The 17,381-nt window shown below is 41.1% G+C and overlaps 1 protein-coding gene across 3 annotated transcripts in view; it reads right to left on the bottom strand.

Annotated features, from left to right (window-relative positions):
• The window catches only part of nsmfa (NMDA receptor synaptonuclear signaling and neuronal migration factor a), a 42,932-nt gene extending 25,551 nt beyond the window's left edge, over positions 1 to 17,381 (bottom strand). Inside the window, exons 1-3 of one of the 3 annotated variants that reach the window (XM_076886406.1) lie at positions 17,052 to 17,381; positions 3,003 to 3,064; positions 1,778 to 2,713 (exon numbers count right to left, since the gene is read on the bottom strand). In XM_076886406.1, the coding sequence (XP_076742521.1) occupies positions 1,778 to 2,713; positions 3,003 to 3,064; positions 17,052 to 17,122 (1,069 nt within the window). In that variant the 5' untranslated portion in view covers positions 17,123 to 17,381. The remainder of the gene's footprint in view (positions 1 to 1,777; positions 2,714 to 3,002; positions 3,065 to 17,051) is intronic. The other 2 variants (XM_012917240.4, XM_076886407.1) reach the window with 2 other exon arrangements.

The following is a 17,381-nucleotide window of genomic DNA, read 5'->3' as shown; positions in this document are numbered from 1 at the left end:
GTCTCTACATGAAAGGGAAGACAAGAAGCTTCTTACTGTGAGGCCACAGTGCTAACCGCTGCACCACTGTGCCGTCCTTTAAACGTCATGAATTAAAAAGATGAATTTTTGTGGAGAAGTCTCGAGCCAATCCTCATTTTCTTTATGTTTTGCTTCCAAGAATTCATTGTAATTTTTAGAGCGGTCTTGAACAATAGTTCTCTCTTGTTTCAGTCCAGTGCTTATACCTGATCATTTCAGAGGAATGCTTTATTGTTGTTTGTTAAGCCACTTAACATTGATCTATTTATCACCCCAACATTAAAAGGCACCTAAGTAATGAACCAGAGCTGCACATAACAGACAATTTTATTCAGATAACTTTAACTTCAATCTTTAGGCACTTTATTACAAGAAGCCTGCCAAAAAGACCATGTTGGTTTCCATTTCTTTCATTGGATCTACAAATAGTATTTTGTACACCGAGACAAGTGTAATTTGTTGAAAATTTGCAGCGTGTCATTGAAAATTTAAGAAACTGGACAAGTGGAGAACATCATAGGCAATAGGAGGCCTAAAAAAAAAAAAAAGAAAAGCCCTATCTAAATCAGATCAACAGTATTTTAAAGTCATGGAAACAGGCAGGGGAAAAAAGTTAAAATCAGACAGAAGAGGAGTGTCTACAGCCATCTGCAAAACACGGTGGGGGCTCTGTCATGGTTTGGGGCTTCATTTCAGCCAGTGTTGGAGATCTTATCAAAATTGATGGAATTCTGAAATCCAGTCCATTTTTAGCCACAGTGCAATACCATCTGGAAAGCTAATTGGCATTGGCCTCATTGTTCCGCATGACAGTGATCCCAAGCACACTGCCAACACCCTGCAAACTGTATACCTGAATGTCTGGATAGAAAAGCACACAATGAAACACTATCAGTCATGGATTGCCCCCCGGAGCCCGGACCTCAACATTACTGACACACAGTGGGATCATCTTGACAGAGAACGGAACAAAAGGCAGCCGACATCCAAAGAAGAGCTTTGAATGTCTTTCAAGAAACTTGGAGAACTATTCCTGAAGACTGCTTAAAGAATTCAAAGAAGGCTTTCCCAAGAGAGTTCAGGTTACGTTGAAGAATAAAGGCGGTCATATCAAGAATTGTACAAACATTTTTGCCTTATATACCATATTGCCATGTATGTTTGCACATGTTTCTATAACTTGTTGCACCAATTTTATATTTTCCCTAACAAAATATTAAGGAATGAGGAGTGGCTCAAGAGTTTTGCACTGTACTGTAGTTTCTTTTTGCCATTTTCTATTATTTTTTCTGCTTCTTTGTACTAATAAAGAGGCTTTAACTTTCAGCATAAAGTGCCTTGAAGCAACTGTTGTTGTGATTTGGTGCTATACAAATAAAACTGTATTGAATTGAAGTGAATGTTTAAGTAGCTATTCTTATTGGTTTATATACAAAACATCATCACTGTTAAAGTTTACTAAAAATGTAAAATATTAATAATTACCATTATAATTATTTGCTTCACAGAGAAAATATACTCTTCTATTGATTCTGTTAGTTTGACTTAATTATATACATCGTATGTCAAATTTAAAGTGTATTTAATTTATTTAGAAATAACTACATAAAACTGAAAAAAGATCAAAATCTATTTCATCTCTGGTCCCATACCCATTCCAGCCACAGGGCTTTATGGAGAACCTTACACTACCCTCCCCCCCACTTGTTTGTGCCTTTTGAGCCTCTACCTTCCTTTGTGTCCTGAACCCTCTCACCTCTCTCCAGCCCAGTCATCCGGTCCACACTCCACATCCGCTCTAGGCGTCGGTGCTGCTTGCCTGCCTCTCTCGATGCACTCTCCAGGTCCAGGGAACCCTGGCTTCGAGAGGGAGCAGTACTGCACGACTCACAAGCCAACCCGCTACACTCCGCCTCCCCTTTTCCACCTTCGCCCCAGCTACGAATGTTGTGGGCGCTGACCGAGGTCTGCAGTGGAGGCTGAGACAGGTGATGATGATGGTGGGTGTGGTGGTGTGATGCATGATGAGAGTGAGAGCCTGCAGCGGTTAGCTGCGGCTGCTGGTTGCTACTGCTGCTTCCACTTGCCGCGCTACTTCCTCCGCTGCTGGAAGGTGGATTCATGCTCGAGACATTGTGGTGGTGGTGGTTTCCATGATGGTGCATACTATGGTGATGGTTGCTGTGATGGTGGCTGCCACAGCTGCTGGTGCCACGGCCACTGCTTACGCGATGGTACTGGGTTGGAGACGATGAGGCGGAGGAAGGGGAATTGGAAGGCTGGATCGAGCCACCCCTAGATCCTACCCCACTGCTCCCCGACTTCTCCTTTAGGACGTCCAGTTCGAGGCTCTCCTTGCTGCCCTGGCCGGCGCTCATCAGCATACCGTGCTGGGTGGTGATGGTGTACACACGTGAAGGCTGCAGTGTACACTCCACACACTTCTGCTGGTCTTCCTCCACTGAGAAGCTGCGTTCGAGGGACAATCGTGCTGGTGCCTTGTTAGAAAGTGTGATAGAAGATGGGGTTGGCTGGAGTAAGCCCAGTGGCTGTGTCACTAGGCTGGTCTCCTGTTTGTCCTCACAGCCCTTAGTTTCAGAACAGGGATGGAGGTGGTTGTTGTTGTTGGGGCCAAATGTGTCACTTGGCGACTCCGGGTCAGGACCCACCAAGGTTTCACACAGAAGATGAGCTAGAATTTGAAAAACGAAGATGGTTATAAAGACAACTAAAAGTGCTAAAGAATGAGAAATATACCAAGGTGCTAAAGAGCAAGAAAACAGAAAGAGTGGGAAAAAAATGACAAGCTGGCACAGTGGATAATCATCTTTCTTCGGTTATCAGCTGTCATCGTGACACACCAATGAGTGCTTCCTGGCATTTCAGCAGAGGATGAGGTGAGAAAAGAACTAAAAGCATAAAGGAACACACACAGGGGAGATAGAGGGATGGACAAATGACAGGATGGCAGAGACGCTGACCTGATCCGTTTCGGTTTTCAGGGTGTGTGTGGGACAGGTACTCTCCAAATGCTCGCGCTGCTCTGTGGGGACACACACACACACACACACACACATACACGACACACATAAAGACATTAAATCATGGGTGGAAAGGAGGTATGAGTGGGAAAGAAGAGAAAGGGGAGAGAGAGGAGAGAAGGGCAAGGGAATTGTAAATTATAATCCTAATTGCCTTCTTTGTAGGCTTGTGCCACCCACAGATTAAGATGGAGCCGTTTTATCTCCTCGCTCCAGACAACCCCAGCCTGAGGGAGACAGAGTTTGAGACAACAGGAGGCGATAGAGTGAAGGATTGTTTTAGGGCGACTTAATTTCTCAGTGGGTCCTCAGTTTGCATTGATAGGTGTAATTGCAGATGGCAGACTGTGGGTGTGCTGGGATTTTTTTGTTTTGTGGCTGCACTTACTATATCTGTGAATACTTGACCTTGACAGCAACAGACCAAGATTGTTAATGTGCTGGTAGAAACAAAAATAGATGCTAACAGGTTAATCTTTTACTCACAACTCTTTGCAGGTTACAACACTTTACAGATACACATTTAGCCACATATAGCAAAAATTAAATACCAAGGAGGGCTTCTCCTTTAAAAATAATAGTCCCAGATCTCACGGTTGATTGACACTGACCTGCTAATGTTCCTCTAGTGATTCTGTGTAATGGAAAAGGGATGAGAGAGACAAAGATGTTCTTTCAGTGTCAGTATAGGTACTCTGGAGAAATGTACTGCAGTGATAGCTACAAGGAATGACAGAGGAGAGGACATGAGAAGTGAGTTAAACACTGTATGCTTACAATGAGTTACTGTGTAAGAAGAAAATACCACTGTAGTAGTTTTTACCATACAAGCAAACCACCGGCTAAGCTCTTGAAATATGCTGTTTATAGTTTCAACTTTCCAACAGCAAGCTCGATGAAAAAGAAACCACCTACTGCTCTATTAAGGGATCTATAATTCAGCCCATTTTAACACTTAATGTTTTTAATGTATTAATTTTACTTGAACACTGTCAGCTGACTGTATGCAGACTTTAAATGCTGAGTTTATCTCTAAAATGGAAGCATTATGCATATTATATTTATTTTTAATAATAATCTGATGTGTTCACAATATCAATATCAGTTATACTAACATACTAGTTACACTAGTACTAATTGAACACCGCAGCCCAAATGCTCCTAGTGGTTATGCTTTCCCAATACAGCTAACTGCTGACGTATCTGTGCTGAAGAATCCCTTGTATGCAGGAGAATCTGTGGGTGTACACCTCCGCCCGGCACCACCGTCAATTATTAAAGCCTGTCCAGCACAGTAAGCATACACACACATACACAAACTGACTCACACAATCTCCATCACAGAAAGAGCCGGAGTGCAGTGAAAACACTTCTCTCACACAGTTTCTTATTGAGACACAGCTCTGTATTCTTAGTGCACTCTGTGCTCTTTCACCCCTTTAACCCTCAAGGCTCCTCTTGAGACAATGCACAAAAACAAACCTGACTGACAAACCTGACTTTTCCATTTAATGATAAAACCTGACCTGTTTATAGCAGTCCATATAGGCATATTCTACAGCCTGTCATATGTGCCATACTGAAATGTAAGCAATGTAAGTGAAATAACTAGCAGTCCAGTAAGAGAAGTTAATATTCCTGTACATATTCTCACCTCTAGATATCTGTAAACCTTAAAAACTATAAAACAATTTTGTCCTTAAGTTTGACCCGAGCATAGAACCATATAATTGTGATAATATGTGTTCTGATCCACGTCCCTTCAGCCTCCTTCCATTGCTGTGATGTACAAATACTGGAATAAATAAAGAAATATAAAGCGTGGTTGTACAAATTAATGCACATTTTCCACATACAGTGGGTTTTGATAGTACTCTATTATATTGCTAATAGAACCATGCAAAAGAAGAAGATTGTGTCATTAAATGGCCAAACTTCACATGATAGAAGGGAAATACAACATTTGTGTTCATTACCTCATTACTCATTGATCAGCACAAGATTGGGAGCCTCAATTAAAAAACTGGGAGCAGAAAACAACATATAATCCCATCTTTAACCAAAGTGACATAAGTTATCTTCCTAATGGTTATGTTTAGCCCAATCCCCTGTACTGGGATATTGTCTTTCAAATAGATCACTTATCTCCTTGGTCCTTGGGTGCTACGAACTAAATCCTCTTCTGTGTGACATTCAGCCACTAAAGGTGAGCATGGACCAAAAGTAAATGTAAGTAAATTTAATTGAAGTTAATTCAATTCAATTTAATTCAACATCAAGGCACTTTATACTGTTTAGGTCTAACAATCAGACAACCCTCTATGAACAAGCACTTGGTGACAGTTGGAAGGAAAAACTCCCCTTCAACAGGAACAAACCTCGGGCTTCCACACACTGTGGAAGAGAGTCAGAGATTAATAATAACTAACAATTTTAAAATAAAATCAGTTCAGTTTTATTTAAATAATGTCAAATCACAACAGTTGCCTCAAGGTGTCGTATATTGTAAGGTAAAGACCCTACAATAATACAAAGACAACAGAGAAAAGCCCAACAATCATATGACCCCCTGTGACCAAGCACTTTGGCGACAGTGGGAAGGAAAAACTCCCTTTTAACAGGAAGAAACCTCCAGCAGAACCAGGCTCAGGGATGGTGAGGGGAGGAAGACAGGACTAGGTCATGCTGTGGAAGAGAGCCAGAGATGAATAAGAACTCGTTTTAATTTAATGCAGAGTGGTGTATAAACACACAGAGACTGAAAAGAGTTAAGTGAAGAAGAAACAGTCAGCGCATCATGGGTAACCTCCAGCAGCCTAGGCCTATTGCAGCATAACTGAGGGCTGTCTCAGGGTCAGGTAATTTATATGATAAGAGTTTGCAGATGCTGTAGTGCTGATCTTTATCTCAATTAAATTCACACTAGATGTTTTTGTATTGTTCACTGCTAAAAACATTTTGAAGCGTGAACTTTTTCTCAGCTCAATGAGGGCTCAGTAGTATGTGTATGCCTCTGACCCAACCTTTCCACGCTGGGGATTTGCAGAAAGGTGGTGCGGTTGTTAGCACTGTATTTGAATCCAGCTGTTTGTAGTTTCTGTGTTCTCCCTGTGCCACGTGCTGGTCTGCACTATGACAGCTGGGATAAGCTCTAGCACAAACCAAAACCCTGAATTGCATAAATGGAAGAAAATGAATGGATAGATGAACAGACCTCAGTTCAACAAGTTTTTACTGCAAAACAAAAACCTCACACAGAACAAATTAACCGGTAATTTTAAATGTTTCTTGTGTGACCGCAGAGTCTTTTGGCTTCTACACTGTTCACTGTCAATGGTTAAGACTGCAGCTAATGTAAACCAAACCTTTGAGAGTTTGGGGGTGTTGTTGAGGACTAAGGCTCTGCACGTGCTGTGTCACCAACCAGCTCCTTTCACCACATTTCTAAAAATAGCTCACCATGCCGCTGCAGTTCTGCTACAGCAACTTCTTCTCAGAAACCCCCGACTTCTTCAGTTGTAATGGGCATAAAGCTGCGTGTGCATGTGCTTGCATACGGACATGTGAGTCTAATGGTACTTAAGGGCATTAAGAAAAAGAAATGTTTTAGTTTGTGTGTGCCTGCAGTAACAATAATCACAATTAAGGACACTTGTGATAAATGTAGTCTATACTTTAATCAGCAGGTGTCCCTCAGAACCTCTGATACATTTTCATTTGGCCCACCTGTTTTATAATTCAACAGGCTGGGCACTCTGATTAGAATCAGCAAACAATGGTGCAAGAGGCACGCATCCTCCATTATACATGAGAGGAAACAGAGCTGGAAATGGATAGAGCAGAACGTCTCTCAATCATCCACTACACAAAACCTTTCTCTCTACAGTGCCGTCTTATATTCACAGTTTTGCACCAGCTTCATATGTGATACGTGAGCACAGCACGGGGGCAGTGAGGTAGCAACTGATAAATAGTCTCCGGTGAAAAATGATGAAGGGAAGGGAAAGGAAGAGCTTGACAGTTAGATATGAAATTCGTCCTGCGTGCTCTCAGCCATGTGACCGGGGTTTGGGGAAAGAGACAAGTTAGGGAGGGGAGATTCTGAGGAGCAGGGAAGTGATTACAGCTGAGAGGAAGAGCAGTGTAGAAAAATTTGACCATATTAAAAATGAAAGAAGACTAAACCTGAGGAAAGACAGGTGGATAGAAAAAGGACATCAGTGTTTTTTTTAATTTACAATAAAACTCTTTAAATTTCAACAATTGTCATACTAACTAATGTAGTACGCTACTGTTTATTAGTACAGATGCTTAAGGTAAGCGTCAGAGCATCTGTTTTCATTGACTCTGCAGCTTAGGAGACAACAACATGAAAACGGTTGACATCCTGCTATGTTGTTGCCTACTTGGTGAGCTGCAATGCTGAAAAGTAAGCAAAAAGCATCACTTGTGTCCGTTTTCCCTGTTGCATCAACCATGTCTTGCATATTTATGATTGTGCACATCACCGTTTGGTACCTTAAGCTGTGATTATGGTTGATGCACTTGCAATTGTTTGTCCGAATTATCACACCAAGACAACCCTGTAACCATTGACTGGCAACTCAGAGAAAGAAATCATTACTTGGGTGGGAATAGCAAAAATTGAAACAGAAATCAAAGTGATTGCAGAGATTTTCTTCAAAGTTTTCTACTGAATCTCTTATATCTTCAGCCTGTTGCAGTATTCCTCTCAGTACCACCTGCAAATCTCTGTGCTCCTGCACTATTGTATCACCGAAACAGCTACAAAGACTGACCCACTCATACAATCATGTCACCAATCAGGCCGTGTGGCTGCCCCCTCACACCAGGCTAGAGAAATCAAGGGGCACACTGCAAGCCGAAATGACACCAGAAAGCAGCACCCGTCAGTCAGCTATGACTGACTGTCATACACTGAATCTAGATACGTGAAAATGCAGCATCGCCTGGACTAATGGGCCATTCTTTTGTGTCTGTTCAATATTTTCAGCTCTTTAAGTACTTGTTGTCCATGTTGTTTGAAAGATGATGTTGGAAACAGCATTTTCAAAGGTCAAATTATGTTTAATAAGATGATGATGCATCCTTGAACACGACACCAACTCCTGTCTTCAGCTGTCCTCAATTGTAAATGACTAAATCGCCTTGTTTGCACCCCACCAGTACTCTGATCTCATTATTCAATTCTTCTGTTCAGTAGAACAATAAATCTTTTTCATAATGCAACCGCACTAAAAATAAATACTTAGCTTGGATTGTTTAAACATGTTGGTTTGGGTTAAAATTACTACTATGGTGAGAAAAGGGGACATTTGTTGTCATGGTTCCTGTAACATTACGTAGGGAATGAGAGGCAAACAGTAATCTCCTTTGTTAAGGTCTGACTGACATTTTGGTGATCCATTCATCAAAATCTCTTTCATATGCACCCTTAATGACTTAGGGAGGCTGTTGTAAGGACTTTTTGGGGCCATTTTCTGAATTAAAAAAGACACAATTCCAAGAGCAGCTTTATTCCTGTTATGTAAACTTCTGTGGGTACAACATGAAACCTTAAGGTGCTCCATATTATCTGGTCATCTTTTCAATTTCTTCTGAGTGAGCAGGTCAGAGTGAATCTGAGCATTTTTTTTTGTACTTTGTGTCTAGAACTAAGCAGGTCGTGTGTAGTGTACTTATTACACCAGATGAATGAGTCAGACACCACTTACACACACTCCACTTCTTGAATACATTTTGTCAGAAACTCCACTAACCACTTCAGGCACATAAAAGGACTCTCAACAACAGGAAGATACACCTCAGCACTTTTCATGGATCTAGAGAGAACAATGTGTAATCACTTACTAATGGGTGCAGCTGGAGGAGCAGTACTGCCTATATTAGTCCTACGTTATCCACTTGTTGTTTGACTTTTCTTTTCTCGGCTTGTTTCTTTTTGTTCAGGGTGCACTTACACCTACGTGATGAAGGCTGTCAGTCAAATGTTTTCCTGCTTCGGTTCCTCCTGTCAATAGTTAAAATGTCCACTCACTCTTGGATAGGCGCCAAACAAGCAATCCACACTCTTCCAAGTAACTGGCTGTATTTCAGTAATATAATTAAATAAACAGATTGTGTGGAACAGAGAGTTTTTGTCATCTCTAATGTAACACTTGCAAAAACAGTGTTACATTAGAGTGCGGTGCAAAACTCTTGAGTCACCCCTATTTTTCTATATTTTACTAGGAAAATGGGAAAAAGGTGCAGAAATTTGTTAAAACGTGTGCAAGCATACATGGATATACAGTATAGAAGAGACAAATTGAGTCTGTACAGCGCTAATGAGCTTGAAAGTCAATATTTCGTATGACCACCTTTATTCTTCAACACAGCATGAATTTTCTAAGGCAACCTTTCTTCTAATTTCTTCAAGCAATCTTGAAGAATAGTTCTGCAGGCTTCTTGAAGGACATTCCAAACACTTCTTTGGATGTTGGCTGCCTCTTGCTTCGTTATCTTTGAAAATGACGCTACACTGCTTCAATAACGTTCAGGTCTGGGCTCTGGGGAGGCCAATCCATGACTGATAGTGTGTCAATGTGATCATACTGGGTTGGCAGTGTGTCTGGGATCACCGGCATGCAGAAAAAAGTAGCCTTTGGCAATCAGATGCTTTCTAGGAGGTAATTCATGGTGGATCACTTCTTAATTTTGACAATATCCCCGGTATCACTGACTGTTGTACCTCTCTCCTGACGTCCTCTGTACATTTCGATGATAATTTGAATCAGAAATCCCAAATTTGGATTCACTATAACATCTGTTGCCACTGATTTAGTCCAGTTTTTGTGTAACCCAGCATACCTAAGCCTTTCCTCCCTGTTTCCCTTCCTTAAGAATAGCTTCTGGAGAGAGGTATCCTTGCATCTAGACCATTTCTGATGAGGCTTCAATGAACAATATCTGGATTAGCTACAGCGACAGATGTATTACTCAGGTCCAGTGTCAGGTGTTTGGTGGATTGTTTTCTACTTCTTGAGGACATGACTCTCAGATGCTATCACTCGATACAGATGAACAGTGGGTTTTTTTTTTTTTTAGGCCTATCACTTTTTCTTTTATCCAACATTGTTCCAGCTTCCTCAGTTTTGTTGCAGGACACACTGCACACCATGCTGAGAAACACCAAGTTTTCAGCTAAGAGCTCATTGGGAATCACCTTGCTGATTCAAACATATTATTTTATGCCTGTCACATGTGTTATCCTTGCCATTTTTGTGGATTCAGAAAAAGTCTGGCTCCCTGGAAACAAAATATAAAAAAATGAGGGGTGGCCCAGACTTTTGGATATTACTACCATCCTTAGGGAGTTTTTTCCAAATACATGTTCTCAATCAGCCAATTACTCACCTGTGTATACTATCTACACCACAGCTTTGGCCTTACTGTAGTAACTAAGTGTTCTCCAGTTAGCATTCCTCTTGTTTCCGCTTGTTTCTATTTTTTTATTTTTTGCTGACAATTTTTTGTGATCTCAGCTTATATTAAATATTTGGATTTCGACTTTTGGACTTTTACTGTGCGTACTTTGTCATGTGTTTGGGTCCTCTACTTCTGAGTCTTCATATATTTGTTACAAACTGTTTTCAAATGGTCCAATTAATCGTTTAGAAACATAATGCTAGCTTTTTAATGAGATTCATTTAATGCTTTGAAGGATAGAATGAATATTGAGAGATATCTCTAACCTTCTTACACTTCTTATGTGCTTTGTTCTTTAATAAAATGGCTTTTCTCATTTTTCCATCTCGAAATGACATCGATATGAAGGGTTAAATTAATACAACCAACAAAAATCCAAAACAAAGATGATAAATAGAAGAAAATAAATCTATGATCATTAACCGAAACAATTTCCTTCAATTGTGTTCTTTCTCATATTTAAGCTATAAACCTGACCTTTATCTGCAGGGCTATAAAATGGATCCCTAAGGACCTACAAGATTAAAGAACTTGCTTACTGTTCTTTACAGCAATGATGCAGCATTTCATTCATATTATTGACCCATATCTAATGTGCCTCGTTCCTCTGTGGACTCTGATATAATTTAACACAGTGACCATATCCCCTGCCATGGCTGAAAGGTCTCCTCTGGCAGTGTTCCCACTGGTCTGAATATCATCAGAGCTGATGTCTCCTCTGGGTGTCTCTCCATCCACCGTAAGCAATCGGCTGCCAAGGAAACAGATTCCTTAATGCCTCTTAATCATATCCTCCTCTCAGATGCACTAATTGAATTGTTTCACAGAACACACATGCAGGTTAGCGCACACACACACACACACACACACACGCAAACGCACACACACGCACACACACACACACACACACACACACGCACACACACACACACACGAGGTGATGAGAACCTGTTGAGGAACTTGTTGCACATTCCCATGTCCCTATTGAAGGGACATGGGAATGTTAATTGCAGTCTTAAAGGTGCAATGCTTTATGGGACATGTGGGAACCAAGCATTGAGGAGGGATCTGATTAAAATGTCAGTACACTAGAGGCTGAAGCACCACAACCACATACGGTGTTGAATGATGACACTGATTCCCACACAGCAGTGTTTTTCTGCAGCAGCTAACACATATTTAACGCTGATCTTTTTTATAGAGCGGGCACAGAGAGCTTATTCCCACTGTATATTTTCACTTGTGACAGTAGAAAAACCAAGTATAATAATAAAAAGACAAAAAACATCACCAGAAGCTTATGTTATGTTTCGGTATCTCATTTAGCCATGACATTAAAAGGAAACTTGAACGGAAATGGGAAAAAAAACAAGTAAATAAATAATCACAATTCAACTAAAATCATCTTCTGCTAAGCGAAAAAGACAAAATCAGAAGTCTCTTATAAAATAGTCCCAGGATTATCACGTGAACATCAATCATATGATTACCTCCAACAGTGTATTTACATCTTATTCATAACAGACATCGAGCACAGAAAAACCCTTGCTCACGCACGTTCCATTTGTATCTCGTTTATCTGCAATCTATCGATCATAAATAGTTTAATTTGACGGCACCTCTCTTCCAACTTCCACTTACATGAATACATCCAACACCAAACAAGGATTGATCAAGAATAGCTGTGAACCAAAATAAAAATATAAATGTTTTCAAAGAAAGGTTCACCACAGCATGGGATGGATAAGACCGGAGTTCCTCACTCAGTAGTAGTGAAGTAGAGGACCCAAACACATGACAAAGTATGCACAGTAAAAGCTTGAAATCCAAATCTTTAACATAAGCTGCTCTGGAACAGGCAGAGCATTGAGAATGGGGCAAATTTTTCAAAATAAAACTGCATTTTCTTTCACAAAATTTCTGGAAATTCTGTTGAAATCTGTGCTAGATTGCATGACATTAAGCAGGCATACTCAAACACAATTCCCTACTACAATCTATTGGCATACTGAACAATTTTCACTTGAGGTCCATTTACAGTACAAACTTGTTCTGGTGCTATTCCCCTGTAACCTGTAACTTTCATAATAAGCAAATTAAGCTTCCTAATTCATTAAGAAACATTAAATACAGAATGGCAGTCACAGACCAACAATCACACAGCATTGCTGGAGTGTGTATGATTATTCAGACTGTAATGAATAAAATGTGAATCATTTAGCATTTTAAATGAACAAATTACACAAATTGAACAAAGCAGGAGGGAAAGGAGGTTAAGATACAGTAGATATTATAGCGATTTCTTTCACTCAAATGAGAATGAATAAAGTAGTAAGAATACATTTAAAACACGGAGTGCATAATTTATAGCGGATGAGAAAAACATAAGCAAAAGCACGACGAAGCATGATTTTGCCCAAAACACAATCAGATTTATAAAATTTAGGAGGCAGTCTTTCCATGGCGTTTGAATAAATCGAAATTACAAAAAAAAAAAAATTCTAACAGTTATGTAACATCGCTGGCCCCCAATAACAGAGTGACTGCAGGCCACCTGACTGTCCTCCACAAACTAAAACACAATGTTTCATTTGCATCAGTCTGGAAAAAAAAAAAAAGAAAAAAAGTCTTTCATCTTTCAGTCCATTTTCCACACTCTCAGAGCTCTGTGAAAGCTGTTGTCCACTGCCCTTCAGCCGAACCACAGCACAGCCTTCCTCTTAGGCTGATCGACAGATCAAAGCATTTCCTTCCTCGCTCAGTGTCGCAGAATTCTGGTGTATACATAGGAGGTAATCTGTCCCCCTCTCTCTTTCCCTCCTCACTCTCTGTCACTAGCTACCTCACCGAAGCTGCTGGAGAGGAGAGTGTGACCTGTTTCATAACAGAAATCCATAAGCATGCACAAGATGACACAGGCACTGTCGAGCATCGGGTACAAGAAGCCAGTGTCTCTTCAGTAGCATTCAGACCTCTAACGCCTCCTCATATCTCAAGACAAAAGTGATCACTTGAGGAAAATATCTTTGTGCATGCTTTCCAATCAGGCACACCTATTAACAGATTAAAAACTCACCACATTTTTCTTCTTTTTAGCTATGCTAATGGCATGGCTGTGAGGACACGGATGCCAGTCTGTCCACCACTTTGGTACAGACTAAAATGTCTTAACAGCTGTTGCACTGACTGCCAAGAAACACACTGCAAACATCTATTGTTTGTTAAGGATAACTGTAACTGATTTCTGGTGCTATGAGTTTGAAATTTGTAGGTTTTTATCACAATGTGATTCTCCAAAAATCACGAATGAGTTCATAAGTCATAAGGAATGAATAACATGAAAATAACATATGACCTTTAAGCATTACAGCTTTCGCCATAGTTACACATTATCAGCTCCACTTAGGTATCACTGCCAATGGATTCTTTTGTTTTTTATTTTGGATATTGTACATGATTTGTATTGTGGTTCCTTGCAACATTTGTCATCACTCTTTTGTCCTTCTGTTATCACCACGTCACCTTTTAATTTGGCCAGTCCTTTGGAAGGCATTCCTAGTTAAAGGGAACAATGTAAAGCACTAGCAGAGTGACAGGTTTTGCCAAGAAGAAATAATTAAGTTAGAGAAAGATCCTTTTCTTGGTTTTAATAAATGGGGCCGTGGGGAATTGTTTTACTGTCAACCAAGCTCACACTTGTTATTAGTTAACAAGTGTGAGCTTAAAGTTAAAGTCCAGAACTTTCGCTGCTTGTGGCATTTCATATTCTTCCATCACGCTGATGCTGTATGCAAGGAAGGATAAAAAACAATAAATAATTATGTGTATTACAAAAAGTGTGTGAGTTTGCTAGATGTTTAAGTAAGCTTGACATTTATACCTGGCTCTTAAAAGGCCCCTGGAAGTTTCATTTAATGAAGTCAAAATAGACTGACTGGCATCTGGGATGGTTTGGAAATAGTAAAAGGAAAAGTGGGGGATATTTATAATTCAGAAAGATGTGTGGGGGAGTGTATAAGAGTTGGAGAAAGAGTTAAAAATAAGCATATTTAAAGTTACTTTTTCCAATGACTCAGACTTTAGTTTAGATGTATTGCCATTTGCCTATAAGTTTCTGAAAACCATAAAGGATCAGCATCACTTGATTTAAGGTAAAAATAAGAACAGTTAGTGCACCTAGCCCAGGGGTGAGCAACTCCAGGCCTCGAGGGCCGGTGTCCTGCAGGTTTTAGATGTGTCCTTGATCCAACACAGCTGATTTAAAGGGCTAAATGACACCTCAACATGTCTTGAAGTTCTCCAGAGGCCTGGTAATGAACTAATCATTTGATTCAGGTGTGTTGACTCAGGGTGAGATCTAAAACCTGCAGGACACCGGCACTCGAGGCCTGGAGTTGCCCACCCCTGACCTAGCCTCACTACTAGCATCATTTCCAGCATGTAGGAACATAAAGGCATGCCATATGGTTGACTCCAACTCCAGGTTACCGTGTCTGATTTGCTGTAACTTAAAATGTATAAGCAAAGTCTCCTTCCTTCACGTTGCTATAAATTAATAATAAACAGATTTTAGTGGGAGAAAGTATTAAATCCCACTCACGGTTACAAATCTGCATCTCGCTGCTTAACTTTCCCTTATTCTGGCATGGCACATGATACAAGATCAGCACAAAATGCACAAAAGATAACCTTAAAAACAGACAAGCAAACAAACAAAAAAAAAAGAAAAGCTGTATGAAGAGACACACATGGGATCCATGCAACCGTGTGCATGTGCAAGTAGAGAGATGGAAATGGGGCGCTTTTATTAAATTCTTTTAAATTCTCACTTCCTCATGCATGAGGTTATGTGCAGGTGAAAGGCTGATAAATATTGGATGTGAATCAACTCTGTTTCCCATATACTGGAGGCGAGGTGGATTCTTCTATTAGTCAAAATAAATAAATAAGCTCTGAAATTGAGTGTTTGTGCTTATGTGAGTGAAGGAGGAGGGGAGCATGTGTGGTGTGTGTGTGTGTGTGGGGGGGGGGGGGGCTACCAGTTGAGTCAGACATGTAACAGTTTGTGCAGTCCCTTTGTAGATGCAAAGGGGGGAAAGAAAAAGAGTGGCAGCCCTGCGGTGGGCACACAGGGTCTCACAGTGGAACACCTGCTCAGGATCTCCTCTGGGTCCATTTTCTAATCGTGCAGGAGGATCACATTCTCATCTTCGTTTTAGGGCAGCACACAGACACAAAAACACACTGCGCTAAAAGCAACATCGCTAAAAGCATGGTTGTGTAATGTAAAGAAGGCACACACACCCTGAGAGAATGACGTAACAACACATCAGCCCACATCTGTGAACGCTATAGTCTGAACAAGTCAAGGTCATTCACGGACTGAATTAAAAACACTGGGCCCTGCTGTGAGGCACCCTCTGAAGCAGAGAGCTGCTTTGTATTCCGAGCTCATGTGGGACTGTAGCGTCCTGTCTGCGCTTGATGCCTGGACACATGAAACACACAGGCACACGTGCTTTCCAGCGAACTGCAGCCTCGCAGATGTGAGGACGAAGGCAGCATCGTTGATACAGCCTCCTTACTCCCTCTGCGTAGTGCTGCAACAGCTGGATGCGGTTCTGGCTGTTTAAAACACGCACGGCTCTCAGACTGAGTCCCTAATAGGTTTTAACGGGCTGGACTCGTGCCAAACAGTCTGAGTCTTGTTTTTCCAGCCTGCAAAAATTAACGGACGTTTCCCGTGCTGCCCTCTGTGATTGACCCAATGACTGGTCGTGATAGGTGATTAGTGCAACGACAGAATCGATTGCCGTGACTGATTAATCGACAGCTGGCTCATTTGCCCACCCCGGAGTGAAGGCTGCCGTCTCATCGCTGTACTGTTTTCTCGATTCTCTGCGGCCAGACAGAAAAGCAGCTTTTGGTTAAACTGAAATAACAATCAAATAGCAGGATTTTTTATTTTATTTTTTATTTTTTAAATAGCGGCTAATAAGAGGTGGCAAACTGGGAAAATGTATCAGGGACACTCTGAGTCACGGCAGTCCCATTTTGCCTCTGCATGACTTTGGTTATACAATGATGCTTCATTCACAACATCCAGAAACACTCCGACGCGCCAGGAGCAAACATCTTGCAGCAGGTTTACATTACATAAAACACAGATATGGGGAAATTGCATGAAGCCATCCTAATCACGTAATCAATTTCTGATAACAGGTTCAGTTTTGGGAGATCTTTAATCGATATTTGCCCCAGTGCACGTTCCGAGCTAGACGCGGGACAATCAGCAACCACCAAAAGCGCAAAGAGCCTCTCTGCGCATTACAAGGCAGACTGGCTATATCCAGGATAGCGCAGTGGTAATCCATCAAAACGCAAAACTGTCACACATGGGAACTTCGTGTCGCTCGCACCTGAAGGCTAAAACACCTGCCAAGACTTCCTAAGGGTACTATAACACTGAGATATAAGCCGAGAGCTCCGAGTGTCACTCACCTAACTTTTGCTGCCACAGAAGAAATCGCATCGTTTCTTAAATTCTTCCTCTTGGACACAGCAGTTCCCATGCTGGCATGGAAACGATGCAGGCAGGAAAACAGTTCATTCCAAAGGAAGGAGGAATGCGACGATGAAAACAGTATAAAAATCGCAAGAAAAAATAAAAAAGTTGCAGGGAAATCCGGGAGCAGATAGGTCACGCACGCGTCTGCAGAGCAAAAAAGAAGGAAGTCAGTCTTCTCTCTCTCTCTTTCTCTCTCTTACTCTGTCTGTCTCTCTCCGGATATGAGCATGTACGTGGGGTAGCTGCACAGCTGCCAGAGTGAG

The sequence above is a fragment of the Maylandia zebra genome, linkage group LG7, assembly GCF_041146795.1.
Source record: "Maylandia zebra isolate NMK-2024a linkage group LG7, Mzebra_GT3a, whole genome shotgun sequence".
NCBI classification, from domain to species: Eukaryota; Metazoa; Chordata; class Actinopteri; order Cichliformes; family Cichlidae; genus Maylandia; species Maylandia zebra.
Note: the sequence above shows the minus strand (reverse complement) of the source record. Positions and strands in the feature narration are given on the sequence as shown.